Below are 15,704 nucleotides of genomic sequence, written 5' to 3' on the forward strand. Positions count from 1 at the left end.
TGAAAAGCACATTTAACTAGAATTCCCGGCTGTCCTGCTTGCTTTTTTACAAATGGGTGCCTGCAAAAACAGGCCCTGTTTACTGCTGGTGAATAATAATTTCTGGATTTCATCTTGGCAGTGAATGTTGGGGAGATAGCCTTTAAGCCACTGAATTGGAGGTTAGGACATTCATTTCGGTGTCAGCTGACATCCCAAGCTGGATCACAAATGAAAAGCAGCAGAGTTCAATTGCAGTGTTTAACAATAAAGCAGGAAACTCTAATTGCCAAGCTACTGGCAGCTGAAAGTCGAATTTACCGTAATGCTAACTGAGCAGATCTGACTGGTGATACAGCAGTACAAATATCCACTCTTTCTTAAACCAAGGAGAGAGCTTTTGGATTTTAAGAAGCTACTGTGCACCAATGCATATAATGAGTAGGATTATGCACAGCAACTTCACTGTTGGGTCTAAAAGACTTCTTAAGTCACAATATTAAAAAAAATAGTATAACTTTTAAATGAACTCCTTTAAAAATTATTTGCTGCATAGTACAAGGACAATTTCATCCAACTAAGAATATTCTCTTTCTCTTCCTCTGAAGTTTAGACAAAATCTCTTTGGGCAGTTGTCTAAACCCAGTACAGTCCAGGTAATCTCACTGCATAGTAATCAATACTTAACTTCTGCATTACAAAAACCCACACCCCCAACACATTTCCTCAAAAAAAAAAAAAAAAAAAAGGAAAAAAAAGGCACTCTAAACTGCAAATGAAACATTCTGTGTGTAACAGTGGACTAATGTCTGTGCTATTATTCATTAATTCATCAATTGACAATATATTTCTTTGATATGCATAATATCTTAATTAAGCGCTATAATTTTTTTTAAACATTAAACAGAGAGACCCTATTTTCCCCATTTTTGTCTGTTAAATATTATTACTCCTGCTCTGTCTCTTGTTAGAGAGTAACACATCAAACACCTTTATAGCTTTGTTCCTCAGGTACATGCAAAGATAACACAAGGTATGTGTAAAACTCACATTATCAAACAACAAAAGCATCTTTTTATAGATGCATGCATGGTTAAAACCTATCCTTGACACAGCTAAATGTGAGAGTGCTTATTTCTCTTGCATGCATTTTTATGTCTGAGTAGTTAATGAACTGGATTATAAAACATGTTAAAATCTTTTGGGCAAGGGAGTAAAATAGATACAAGAAATTCTAAATGGGAAGTTTTATACTCTGCAGAAGTGACTTGAGCTGAAGTAAGTATGTCAACAAAGGTCCATCTTCATGTATCATATCCCATTTTCATTTCCTTCTCCATTGCCACTGCAACATGAAACAGCCATGAGAGGAAAAATGTCTAAAGCTCTTACTGTGAGAGCTACTGTTTTTTTCTGAATTCTTGTGCAAAATTCTGGTTCTTACCAAGCAGCTTATGCAAGATGACCTCTGCCTCTGAGTACTTCAACAATACTGGTCATGAGACTACCATTATGCTATCAGGAAGTATCAGGAAGCAGGAAAAAGTCAAATTCAAGTTTCAGGAAGGTGCAGGGCTCAGTTTGTGCTGTGAGGGCTCAGTGCTTACATTCCCAGATCCTCACCCAGCTCCTGGAGCAAGCAGGAGTTTTTGGCAGAGCACGGGCCAGCCAAAGGAGAGCTGTGAGAGCACTGAGAGCCCTGCCAAGGCAGCACAAATGTGATCTGAAGGAGGGACAAGCACTGTGTATGAAATGTGCTTGAGCAACCATGGAGACATCTACCAAGGGTCTGTTAGACCCTTCATTGCCACTAAGAAGATGTAAGAGATACAGTTGTTAAAGAGAAATGGTGACAATGAGTCTTTTTTGCTTTTTCCTGAAGTGTGGAGCAAAAATATCTTCAATTGGATGGTGCCACTTGGTACTAAACAAAGTAAAATAACTGAATATTTAATATTTGTCAGGTAATACGTATCTAGATAAAACAATCTGATAAAGAAAATTAATTTAGAATTTGGCTTCATGCTAGGACTCCGAGAACGAGTTTCTGGATGTCTTCTGTTCTCTTTGAAAATCTTTTCCAATTTTGATTATGATATTTCCATAAAGTCATACTTGTTTTCTTTAAGAATATATTTCTTCCCATTTTGCATCAAATTTATAAGATATTACAGTTTCCTCTTTTGGAGATGGAGAAAAAGAGGCAATGTATTTCACATCAAACATTCCTCGTATTTAATTCAAATGTGTTTGCCATAATATTAATATTTAAGACAAAAAATGACATAGCAAACTTCAAGAATCTAAATTTAAGGAATCCAGTCAGTGACCTTTAAGTCTTTAGCTAGACCCTGGGAGAGCTGTTTTCTGTTCTGTTCTGGGAGAGGAAGAATGTAGTTTTCCCCTAGAACAAGAGACTGTTTGGTTGTACCCACCTTCTAAAAACAAAAGATAAGAAAGAGCTTCTCAATAACAAAATGCTAGTTTACTTCAGCTCCATTGTGCTTTTGGAGAGAACTAGCAGTTATTTGAGATAATCTTCTCAAGGAAAAGTCACTCTGGTTGATAACAAAACTTCCTTTAAGAGAATTTGAGTCAGAAGTCTTTTTTTCTGAACTATCTCCTATGATGTGATGCAGTGTTTTGTTGAAGGCTTTGGTCAGTTAGGCTGTCATCTTCCCATTTCAGTTTTACCTGCTTCAACTCTAGAGACTTCTGGGTCATTTCTAATCTAAGTTTTCACTTGCTAGAACTAATTATAAACTGCTGAAAAGTAAATGCCCTTAACTCAAGTAGGCACTTGAGCCAGTTAGGAAAATAGCAGTCCCAGGGAATGGGAACCATCCCACACCCTCATAGCCAACAATCTGCATTAAAAACCACTTGATACGTGCTATTTTAACCTGTGTTTCCCAGGTTTACCAGAGTAAAGAACATGCTGTCGGGGGAACACAGGCAGAGATATTCTTGACCTTGCTCCCCCAGAAGGCAGCCAGTGAAGAAAAGTGGGAAAAGTCTTCCCAAATCCTTGAAAATGAGACTCCTCTATATCAGATAGCCTGGAGCAATTCAGTTTTTCAGGACAGCCTCTTGTGAAGAAATCTGCTGTTACCTTCAGAGTGTTTACATGGGAGGTGACAATTCTGAACAGGAAAGTTCTTTCTTTTAGCAGCAGTCATTGCCATGCAGGTGACAGGTGAAAAAAATTCCTGGAACTCTACAGTGTTCAAAGGCACACTCAAAAGTTTATGAACCCGCAGTTGGGAAGCACAACAAAACCCCAAATCCTGCCCTGGGCAGGGCTCCGAGGGAGTAATGGAGCAGCCAGGGAGGCTTTTGCTGAGGTAAAATCCCCGAGCAGGGCGAGGCCTCCAGGGCTGCTCCTGCTCTGCTCAGAACAGAGTCTGGTTGTGCTTAGGGCAGGCATTGGCCTCGCTGCTGGGCCAGGCAGCAATGTAGCACTCAGTGCCCTCTGTGCTGCAGCAATGCAGCACTCAGTGCCCTCTGTGCTGCAGCAATGCAGCGCTCAGTGCCCTCTGTGCTGCAGCAATGCAGAGCTCAGTGCCCTCTGTGCTGCAGCAATGCAGCGCTCAGTGCCCTCTGTGCTGCAGCAATGCAGAGCTCAGTGCCACGGGCTGTGCTGCAGCAATGCAGCGCTCAGTGCCCTCTGTGCTGCAGCAATGCAGCGCTCAGTGCCACGGGCTGTGCTGCAGCAATGCAGCGCTCAGTGCCCTCTGTGCTGCAGCAATGCAGCGCTCAGTGCCCTGCACCTCCCAGGCTTCTCTAAAGCCCAGCACACTGAGCCTGTGCTGTTGCCCCTTACCCAGAGCAGAGGAAGAGGCTGCCTCTGTCCTCTTCCCCTCTTCTCTAGTTCTCTTGAAAACATAAAGTACTGATAAAATAAACTACCATTAGCCATAACAGAGTCCAGTGTATCTCCAATTTACCAAACTATCTGCAACCATGCAGAAAGTCATGATAAGCTTGTCTTCACTCTGGTTCAGGGGAAAAAAGCCCTTGGATATGTCGGATTTACTTCAAGCAAGTCATTTTTAAGGACCTCAGTATGTGCTGCACGAAGTCCTTCTCACATAGCCTTAACCTATTAACTGCTCTTTAATTTCAGACATATTCTTGGTTAAAACCCACAAAACTCCCTGTTCTCACATGTGACCACATCAAGGGTGATGCTGAAGATTATTAAGCCTGTAGGACAGGTTGTAACAGCTGCCTTCCCCACAGGGCCTTGCAGTATCGTGACAGCAGTTTTCCACACAAGTTTTCTGATGAATTCTAATGTTTTTCTGCATGAAGCAGCCTATTCCACTGGACCCTTGTTTGCTGACAGCAGGAACCATTGCTTCTGTTGAGTTCAATTTTACCTCCTATTCCCTACCAGAATAGCTGCTGCAATGTTTTGACATCTGATGCTGAGGAAGAGCCTTCCCAGAGTCTCCTCGTGCAGCAGTGTGAGGAGCTGCTTGGGCTTCACCAGAGTCAGACTGTGCACTCTGGAGGGCATTTCTACTTTTCTTTGAGCTTTTTTTTGTTTATGTTTCTGTAGCCAGCCACAGAGCTCTGTGTGTGTACAGATGACAGATGTGATTACATTGCTTTATAGGTGGGATAGTTGTAGAATTACGCTTAGCCGGATAAATGTGAAATGCTGGAATATGCTTTCAAACACATACTGCCAACAAGATACCTTTTAAAAATTGTTCCAATGTACAGGATACCATTTTCTGTGGCAAAGTCTTAAGTGTATATGCACTTTACTGTTCACAGTAAGGTTCTTAAAATGAGAAAATGGGATATACTGGAAGTCAAATTCACTGTATCAGGAAAAGAGGGAAAATCTGTTCTTTCCCTTATTACTGTTTTTTTTTTCTCTATTTCAGAGCTTGAACCAGTTCAATTTCTCCACCTGACAGTTTTGCTCTGTTTGATGTAGATTTGGTAAGGCTTTTTGCACATAGGCTTTGAAGAAAGTCTTAAATGGGTAAGTATTGTGCCTGTAGCATGACACTTGTCACCTTTTTATTCATCTTAAGAAGTGAGCAACAATTTTCAAAAGTTGCACAACAGATTATAAGGACAGCTTTGACAAGACCAGAGGAAAAATGATACTTTATTGCTCTGGGGGTTTTGGAAGACTGTAAAGTACAAACTGACATGAAGCCAACTTAATATAACTGTTTCCTTTATACTCTAAGGATTCACAAGGGACTTCACCACTAGCATAAAGGAAATAAAATCTGTTGTCCTAGAAAAAGACTTTGTTGCTTACAATTTTAAAAATGACACAAAGTTTCCTTACAGGAAATGTTACATTCATACAAATTCCCATATTTATTTGTAGACAAAAAATACCATTCACATAGCAGAAAAACTAGATGAAAACAGAGACAGGATAGACTTAGAGCCACTATGAGGTATTGACAAACAGACTTACATGATAGCAATAAATATATATACACACAAATTTTACTTAAATGTAGAGATCTTTATTGTCTCATTTTTAAGTACCAGCCTAATTTAGTATCAGGAATTCTTGAAAATAAATTACTACAGGAATGCAAGTTTGTAGAGTCTATTTCAGGTAAAGTTTAGTTTGTCTTCTGTTGTTACACTATTCGACCAAGATATACTGACTTGGGATATTTTTTCTTTAGATCAGGCCACTGAACAATGAAATAATCAGAAAAGTAGTAAAGAATCTTTCCAGACAAGGATAAAGTTTCCACACGGCAGATGCTCTCTACATACACAATGATTGTTCTTTTTATTCGTAGAAGGCCAAGAAGAAAAGCAGATAAACAGACAGGAACACATGTTCCTGGTCCATTGCACAATATCTGAAAGAGATGAAACATATTACAAAAGTAAGTAATGAGTTTTTTTCACGCAGTAAAGAATTAAGTGTATATTCATTTAACATTACATTTACACAAAAATATATTTCAAAAAATATTTTTAAGAACCCAGAAAAAGCAGGTGAAGATGAAAAAATAGGAGGGGCAAACAAAATACATTAATTCAAAGTACCAAATAATACCATATTCAAAATACCATATTTCTTTACAAAAACATCATATTTCTGTACATGTTATAAAGGAGGAAAATACCTCTGAGATGGCACAGTTATTTATGTGGAGGAAAAGTTTACCATTCCTTTACTTGTGGGTATATAACTAAAACAACTTCCACTCTCAGTCACAGCCTTGTGTTGTATCAATCATGAAATCTGTGCATATATAAAGCCAAAGGATTTTAATTAGGATTAAACCTGGGATCTGGTTATAAACCTCTTGAACCTTGGCTTAAGTCAGCAAAACACTTAAGAGTTCATCAAAAACGTGCTGATGAATTAGGACCTTCACAAGAATCTATTAATTGATATGTGTGACTAGATTTTATTTTTTATTTTTAATAAACACTAGGAGACAGTTAAAAGCAAGCAGAAGGAAGCTGTTGTGGTAAAAACATGTCATGTCCTTCAAGCAGAGATCTCAAACTCACTTATAAATGTTAACAAAAGAAAGTGCTCTTTTTATTCTAGACATTATTTAACTGAAAAACAGATTGCTTAAAAGTAAAAGGTTTAAACCAGGGTGTATTAGGCACTTTACTTGGTATCAAAATTGATTTCAGGCAAGAAATTTCTTACTAAACTTAAATACTACCATGTAATCAGAACTTTTCTGCACAGCTGGGGTTACATGGAAATAAAGAGTTCTTTTATAAAATCATGGCCCTATACCCCATAAAGTCACATTATTTTTGTTCCAAGTTCACCAGCTTGTGAAAGATATTATACTGGTGGTGGAAAATTTTTTAATTTTTGCTTCAGGGCTGTAACAATTAGTTCAGAACATTTCCTTTCTTGCTTCATGGCAAGATCCCACAGATAATCTGGTTAGCAGCACCCTGCCTCAGCTAAAAGCAGCAACAGATTTGGTGCTATGGAGTTCCATATTCTCTCATCTATTATTTGCCTTTATTATAGTCCCAGAAATCCAGCCTGGGGATGTGATGACTGCAATGCTATGTTTTCTGACCAGAATCAACAGACTGTAATACTGTTTCTAAAAATGATCTGATTTTATTGTTGATCTTAATTGAACTATTTATTAATGCAAGACTTGGCTGATGTTTTCACAGAGTCCCTTACAAGTAATGTGCTGTATGCAGTTTTAATCTTGAAATTTTAGGGTATAAATATTTGCATGAATGTTGGCTGTAATGGTGGTACATGGCTACTGACATGTACCTTAAGGCATGTTTAGGTATCCCCACTTCTAATAACATTTGTTTCTGTAGTGTAAATGTAGGCATAGGAAACAATTTGTTCTCCTGTGTCTGCAGGCAAAACCCACCATCATCCCTGCAGAAGCTGGACTCTTTCAGATAAGTGCATAAGAAGCACCTAAAGCCCCAGAAGAGTATTTACTACTTACTATTGTTGTGAGTTGAATATACAGTCTAACTACTGATTTTCTATTCAAAACTCAGCTTTAAGGCAACAGACAAAAATGTGCACCACTGCTGAAGAGAAACTGCACTTTCCCATCCCTTAGTAGAGCTACCTGGAGTACACAGATTGTCTCACCTTCACTGCTCCCCAGCCCTTTCTCCATTCTATTGCCATCCTTTCTCCTGTCCTTTCCTCAGTGCCATCATTTTCCATCAATTTGTCTGTACTAGACCCAGTCCTCTGAGATGTCTCCCACCCATTCTCAGTTTTTTTTGTGATCACTGGTGTTCATCTCTCTTTGCATCCCTGTTCTTCCAGCTGTCTTGCTTCTTGAATGGCTTTGCACTCTTTTAGCCTCTATCTACTATGAAAGCTCAAACATTGGTCCCTTACTTTCCACAGTCTGACACAAAATATACCAGTTGTAGATATGATTTAGGTCAGGTGGCCATCCTAACATTCTAGTGAGCCCAGAAGTTGAGAACTGTAGAACAGGTTTTAGAAAAAGCTGAAGTTTTACAACCATTGTCTTTATCAAGCCATAGAATTCATCCTGCTTCTTCCCCTTTATTAAGTCTGGCCAGCAGCTCCAAAATTTTGGTATTTTGGTATTCTTGTATTTAGATGCACACATAGAGGTAAATGCCACAATGAATTCCAAACTAAGTGTACTCACAAAAGATCATGTAATGAAATAACAGTAAATGGGTCTATTTGTGAATCTCTGTGTAGCTCTGAAGGCCACACTAAGCTGCTGTTATTACTTTGCTGAGGTACAAAACAGAAAGATAGCAATCAAAATTAAAATAAAAATAAAATACCTCTCCTATATTCAGGTTTTGATACCATGCATTCAGTTCAAACTTCTAGTTTACACTTTCTGACTGTTTATAATTTGTAAGCTGCCTCTCAGATGCCCTTTGATCCATGGAAAAGTACTTGCATGCAGGAAAAAGGATCAGGAAAATTATGTATTTGGCATCTTTAAAAAAAAACATGGTCTGATCATAACTCATGTCCTCTGCTCTTTCCCCTTCCACACATATGAGTTCAAACAGGACAAAGCAGATGTGGCTCTATAGGATTCCTGTATGCAAAATGCTCATATAATACTCTTATTATAGATGATCCTATCTCAAAATCCTTGTATTTAGGAACTGGCCATGAAAAAGACTGTTATAAACCTGCTGAAGCCCACAAACAGATTCCTATCTCAACTGATGGCTGTGATCTGTAAGTCAGAACTAAAAATTAACCTTCAGCTAACCTTTAGTACGTGTCTGCAGACATGTCCTGCTTAGAACTGGTGTAGGTACAATTGCAGTGGCAATTCCTCTCCAAAAATCTGGTCTGACCAGTCCTATTTACTCCCTCTCACACTGCCAGCATGACGAGAGACCAGTGTTCCTTCTGCTTGGAGTCCAACATCATACACTCTTCAAGTGTACATCATACACTCTTCAAGTGTATGATGTACAGGGGAAACTTCTGAGAAAACAAATATGTACATTATAAAGAAGAGGAACCATTGCAGAAGGTGTAAGGTAGAAATGTTGCTGCTCAGGTCCTGCCTGTACACAATCTGGAAAGGATGATGGAAAGGAACTGAATCACCTACAAGATGAGAAGAGGAGCAGTCCTACTAGTGAATTTCAAAGCACTATTCAAAAGTAAATTTTGGAGATTGATATCTTACAACTTGAAAAGACCAAGGCTTTTGCTTTTCCCCAGCAGCAGAATACCAGTATCTCCCAGTGAAGCCCATGGCAATCTCCAGTATGCTCTGGGGAAGAGGCAGGCAGCTACTGGACAAGAAGGGACCAGGTCCTCTACAAGGTCAAGCAGCTATTGAGGGTGTTTCCCTCAAGCATCTATTTACAATTATCTCTTTCCCTCAGTATCCAATTATTTTAGCTACAAGGCTGCCTGTAGAACATTTGTGTTGCATAAGATATGCCTCTGGAAATCTCTGACTTCAGCCTTCCTTAATGAGGCAGCAGAAAGGGTGAAAAAGGGGGCCAAGGACACTTTCTGTGTCACTTTTGTGACCTCTTGAGCTGCAATTGTCCAAGGACTTTCCTGGTCACTGGGGTTCCTACTTTGTTGCCAGGAAGCTGTAAGGGATTGTTCCAGAAGCCAGTGCTACAGGTCTCTCAACACCATTCATATGCACCTCTAATGCAAGGAAATGTCCAGCCCCCTGTTAAATTGGCTCACTGGATGCCTGGGCTCACACCTAAGTCTATAAACTAAGTCCTAACATGCTAAAATTCCCTGCCAATGCAATCTAACCAAATTCTAAACAGTAAAACAAACAAATCAAGCTGTTTATTAATGGAGGTTTAAAAGTAAAGGATCAGAATACAACATTTACCTTCAGCAACTCTATAAATCTGATTTCCTATTAATCACTTTTATAGAAAAATGCAATAGTTCCTGTCTTTGTGTTTCAGATACTTTCCACAGCTGTTGGAAGAAAGTAAGCTAAGCCAGCAGTCTGGGAACACTGAGAACACTGGCACATGGCACCACTGCTGATAAAAGCTACTTTAGAGTGGGTGAATGCAGCACTGTAGCAGAGTGACATTTACCAGGGAAAACACTGAAAGCAGAGCTTGCAGCTTCACTGGGATTAAATGTCATTGGTCAAAGCTAAAATGAGTAAAGCAGTCAACTTGCAGTTTTTCTCATAAATACATAAACATACAATTTCTGTGTATCTTTTAAAGAACAAGTGTTTAAGTACTACTTATGTTCCCAAAGTACAACAATCAAAAGGAGGACAATGAGAGTCCCCCTCAATTTAGTAGAAAGTGGGAACCGAATTTGCAATTTGCTTTGCACAGGAAACTGGCAACACCTGCTGTTCTTAATGATCTCTGCAGAGATTGGCCTTTTGTCACCTGGTCAAGAGCAGAAAAACTGCCCTGCTGGCTGGGGAGGCTGGTGCTGTGGGAATGTGCCCGTGTGAGCTGAAGGCTGTGCTGCTTGCCAGGCACGGAGCTGCCTCCTGGAGTGCTGCTAATGCTCCCTACTCCACAGCGCTGAACACCTGGAGATAAGACTGAGGGAGTAGGAGGTGGTGGTGATAGACAACTAACAGAGGTAAAGGCAAATGGAGAGATACAAAATGGACCAAAGCTGGGTTAACTGAATGATCCCTATCTATGCAAGTCCTGCCTTTTAACTGCTATGCAATACCTACTTTTTAACAATGTTGGAAAATCCTATTAGATATTTCTATGTTATAGGAATAATGAATTATTTTGTTTGTGTGGTTTTGTTTAGATGGGGGAGGTGGTGGTTTCTGTGGCACAAGAATTAATTTGTATTCTGCTATGTAAATTACAGCATCTCATGAGCTCATCAACTTTTGCTTGGTTTTAATATATTACTATTTCAAAAACTTCACACTCAAATACTTAAACATGTTGAGAGGGAGTGTTCTTATGGAAACTTTTGCTCTTTAGTATATCTGAAAATTCAAGTTTTGAACACTGAGCAAAATTAGCTTAGAATTGTTAATACTATTTACAGTTTAAAAAAAGGCAGGAACCTTTTTCAACAATTCCTTATTATTGTTATTGATGGTGAGAAAGAAGAATTTCAGGTTCTGTTTGCACAATAGAAAGGTCATTAAACTACCTACTCGTTTATTCTTTTTGAAGAGTGAAGATCTTATCCATTTCAATTTCCTTCACCACCTGCATAGAAAACCAGATAAAACTTCACACCCTATTTTCTGTTTGAACTTACCTACAGAATGCAAGGCAGGATAAAAAAAAAAAGCCAAAACTAGCTGTGTAGTCTGATGTAAATCAGGTAATTAAGGTGGAACTGAATTACACCTGGGTACACTTTTATCTTCTGCTGTCTAAATCACTTGAATCATCAGGGGTGCAAGAAGGTAATTCTAGTGTCCTGCAGCAACAGCTTGTGTTCAGGCTGGTCAGCAAGTGTAGCTTGTAGCGCTGCCATGAAAACTCTCCTTGCTCACCTCTGGATCTCACTGGTACAGTAGCTGTTGTTATTGTCATCCAACACAGCCAGAAAGTGAGGTGCTCTTAAAAACAAGTGGAGGCATGTATGGTCCTACAGGCAGATTACCTAACCAGGATAAATAAGATTAGTGGATGCCAGAGTGGGGAAGAGAGAAGTGGAAGAACAAGGACTCTAAGTTAGTACACTACACAGCTGAGATTCTGTTTGTTTCTGTGTATTACTTTCATCATTGAATGAAATAGATTGGGAAGCATCACCTTTTATGCAGCTCTCACTTTCTAAAGGTTTGGGGACAGAGAGAGAAAAAAATCCTACCTAGTGGGTTTTTCTATGGGGGAAAAGGAGAGCTTCTGCGAAACCACTAGGAACAAGATGTAAGATTTTAATCTTAACAGCATTAGGCATTATCACTTCTGCCTTCTAGGCCTGACCCAGAGCTACCAACCCACTGTCCTCGGGGGCAAGAGACAAGGGAAGAGGCCCAGCTGATGTGATTTGCATCAGCCTCTGAATACAAAGCAGTGAGGGAAGCTCCCAGTCCCTGTAAAGACTTAAAACAGCTCAGGTCTGCTTGTGGGTATGCCCAAGGGCTTTACTGATGAAAAGAGAAGATATTACTGGGGTCATTAAGAGTGTCAGAAGTTAGGCAACAGCTTAGTCAAGAAGGTTCAATTGGATGCCTAAAGAAACATGTAGGCTTTAATTTTTTCTAAGGAGTCTAACATTAGGCACCATATCTAACTGCCCCTGTATGCCAGGTGACAGGTCTGTCATTGGGATTAAAAGCTCTTTGGAGTGGTACTTTCCATCAGCATACTGCCCAGCCTAGCTGCCGAATGTAAAATGAGAAGTATGGAATGATCAATTAAAAATAATAATAAATGACAGCTGTGAGACTGGTACTAAGGCTCAACTCTGAAAATGTTACTGTTGGTTATTAAAACATAATATGAACACCCAGGCTGTCAGTGGGACCAGCAAAACAACCATTGAGTCTTTTGAGAATTTGTGGGAGATGGATAGGCTGGTTAAAAAAGAACAAGATTACCAAAGCAGATACAGGGTGGAGAATAAACTAACTCCCTACCTACATTACTGTAGAGTGGGTATGTGGTTTATTGCTGCTGACAAATTAGTGGGAAGTAGAGGAAATTTGACCTAGTGTAGATGAAAAAGTTGGTCATAAAAGAATTCAGTAAAAAGCCTTTGCCAAGTAAATGAAATGGTAGTTACTAAACTACATCTCTAGCTACGACACTAGCTACTAGCTGGCTTTCAGCAGTGTCACCTTGGCTGAATATGAACCAGACCACAGTCTCTTGGTCACTGAGAAATACTATCCAACCTTTTAGAGCCTCTTTAAAATCAATTTTTATATCTTTTCATATAAAAAGTACTGCTTATTCTAGTAGCCTGCTTCTACTTGAAAGGAGAAATTAAATCCAAGGACTTTCAAATATACTCACACTCCTAACAATCTAAGTTGAGCCTTTAACTGCAAATCTCAGTGTGTCGTTTACTAATCAGATGTTTAACTTTAAGTTGAAAGCAGTATTTTAGGTTAACTAAACGTGATGTTTAAATGTTCATAAAACATCTCTTGGGCTACTGCTTAATAACTGAAGCTGGTATAGCAAGAATGTGCATCAAATACCTCTCTGAAATATCTTCACAGTGTAAAACCTAGAGGTACTGGCACTCTGTCTCTGCATACCAGTGGTTAGATTTATTAAGACTGTTATGCTTTATAATATAGATGGAAGTGTGACCAGAGTGTTCATTAGAGTCATAATGACCCTGATAGCTGATGAGTTAAGACTCTCTTACATCTAAAAATGCCTCCTTAAATCTAAGCTAAGATCTCAGTTCATCTTTACTGCTACTCCTGTCCTCCCTCTGAAAAGGAGTGTCTATAGGCAAGTCTAATTAGCAGTCACAGAAAGGACAGAGCTACAACAAAGCTTTGAACCAGCTGACTGCAACAGCTTCAGATGTTTGTGCTTAGCACAGAGTAATTCTGCACTGGGGCTGCAGGGAAGCTGCACACAGTAGACAAGGTAGGAGGAGTGGATAAGACTCAACAGCGTCAACACTCAGAAGTTAAATTTTGATGTCTTCACTTTGCTTTCTTTTTGGATGAAAAAATTTGTATTGCTGAAGTTCTTAATCCAGTGTTCTTACTCTTGCTTATTTTGACTGTTTTGATCCTAGAAGAACATTAGCAGGTCAGACATACAGTCAGTCTGGTCCAAAGAATTAAAAACACCGCGGAAAGATTCAGTGTACAAAAGAATGCAGCAGATAGTCCTAATATTGCATTATACAAAGATCACTTGTTATAAAATGAATAAAGAAGAAAATGCCACCACCCAGATTTTGTAGCTTTCCACAAAGTTCCAATTAGAACCATGATATAAGGGACAATAACTTACTATTTGTCACAGTAATTTGTGAGAGTGTTATGAACTTAAGGCATTTTGGGCAGGGCACGAAGAATGGAAAATCTTAGCTAAATGAAATAATGATCTCCTTTCATTTAGCTTACTGTGCAAACACTTCTGTAATCAGAAGCTGCCTTAGTCAGTTTACCAAGTCAGGGGATCAGGCATGTGTGATGGGATGTGCAGTCATAAAATAAGAGGTGATTGCTACAAACATGATAAACTGTGCAGGTTTCAGGCTTCTAAAAAGTTTTATTTTCATTCTCTGACAGCAGAACATGTAGTTGCTGTTCAAATGTAAACTTACTACAGACTTCCCACAGGAAGGAGGCCCTAATGTGGGAGAACCGCCTTCTTAGCTTGATTTAACCCAGGTTTTTCCAAATAGCAGCCATCTGAAAATATTTACTTATTTCAGACTCTGTAGAGCCCTGAGGCAGTGGGAACTGTTGAGAAGAGTCCCCAGAAAAGGAAAAGAAGTCTGGTCCTAAGGGTCCAGGATGTGCAATCTGCTAATTAATGAAGCTTTATGCAGCATTTCTGCACAACTGTAGGTGAAGTTTAATTATATTAAAGGATAGCAAATCACTGACCCAATTACATATGGCTGAAAACAAGGACTGGACACAATATTTTGCAACTTCTGCTGTGTGGAAGGTGCACATCCCTCATTTTCAATTTGGATTTCAGGTATATGAGAATGAGCAGGGTAATCATGATCCAGACAAAAGGCTGGATCACCTGAAAACTTAGTTGCAGGGTTGGCAAACTGGCCTGAAGACAAAGGTTCTGTAAGCAGCAAGAGAACTAAAGACTAGAGTCCTTTGAACTTGTATCTACTGACTGACTTCAAGTATGTTAAAGGAAAGATGTAACTTTAGTCTAGTCCTTCTTGTATATCAAATGATCTCTGTAGGATGCAGTAATTTTCTTTATCTTTGAAAAAAAATCTCTGTGCAGCTTGTGTAATTTTCTATAAATAAGAAAGATTTGCATCCTTTTCTAGATAATAGATCTTATAACATCTTGTTCTAGTTTTATGATTCTTTTTAGCCTTTCTTTCAATGAAGACAACAGAAGTCTCTCTTCTCTGACCAGCTGCCTGTTTGCATGGTAGGAATTTGCAGTCTCTGAGACTGCATGCTAAATCTGGCTGCAGCTGATGAATGGTTTTAAAAGCTTTTCTGTGGGAAGGTGGGTGTAGACAGTGTGTCCTGGCACAAGCCTTTCCTTCTCTGGAATTGTAGGCCTCTGTATAGGAAGCCTATCTAAGACAGATGTTACAAAAACTGTTCACTGTATATTCACCTGCAAAACACTCTGACACATTTCTGTAATTCATGGCCACGGCTATAGAAACACAAGCCAATCATCACTTCTGACATCTTAATTGTTACTTGGCTTAATATCTCTACAGGGACTTAACTTTGCAGAGTGCAGATGTTCCTAACTCAGAAATGGGCCTCCTGAAGATGATCTCAAGCTGAACAAGTCAACTAACTTTTACATTTCTTAAACTCTCTGGAGGCCCACTTCAAGTGTGGGTCAAGTCCTGCAAGACAGCAAAGATCTCCTGGAAGTTGTTCAGTTCTTTCTGAACTTACTGTCTTGAAGGGTTAGATGGAACTGATTGCTCAGGCAAATTAAATCAGTAAGCTTTGCCAGATCAGTGTGAGATAGAAAAGGGACACAGTGCTCATCAAGTAAAGCACATATCAAGTGCTCATCAAGTAACTCCAGTGCAGCTGAGTTTGCTGTTTCCCTTTTGCAGCTATTTGCACTCCACAGAGAGGCTTAGGTTGGCATAA

The 15,704-nt window shown here is 39.3% G+C and overlaps 1 protein-coding gene across 2 annotated transcripts in view; it reads right to left on the reverse strand.

Annotated features, from left to right (window-relative positions):
- Window positions 1-4,985: 4,985 nt before the first annotated feature.
- LOC116183116 (UDP-N-acetylglucosamine transferase subunit ALG14) overlaps window positions 4,986-15,704 on the reverse strand; it is a 34,021-nt gene continuing 23,302 nt past the window's right edge. For both annotated transcript variants that reach the window (XM_077785459.1, XM_021525683.3), the window contains exon 4: window positions 4,986-5,834. In XM_077785459.1, the coding sequence (XP_077641585.1) occupies window positions 5,604-5,834 (231 nt within the window). In that variant the 3' untranslated portion in view covers window positions 4,986-5,603. The remainder of the gene's footprint in view (window positions 5,835-15,704) is intronic.

Source organism: Lonchura striata, chromosome 9 (assembly GCF_046129695.1).
Source record: "Lonchura striata isolate bLonStr1 chromosome 9, bLonStr1.mat, whole genome shotgun sequence".
Classification (NCBI taxonomy): Eukaryota; Metazoa; Chordata; class Aves; order Passeriformes; family Estrildidae; genus Lonchura; species Lonchura striata.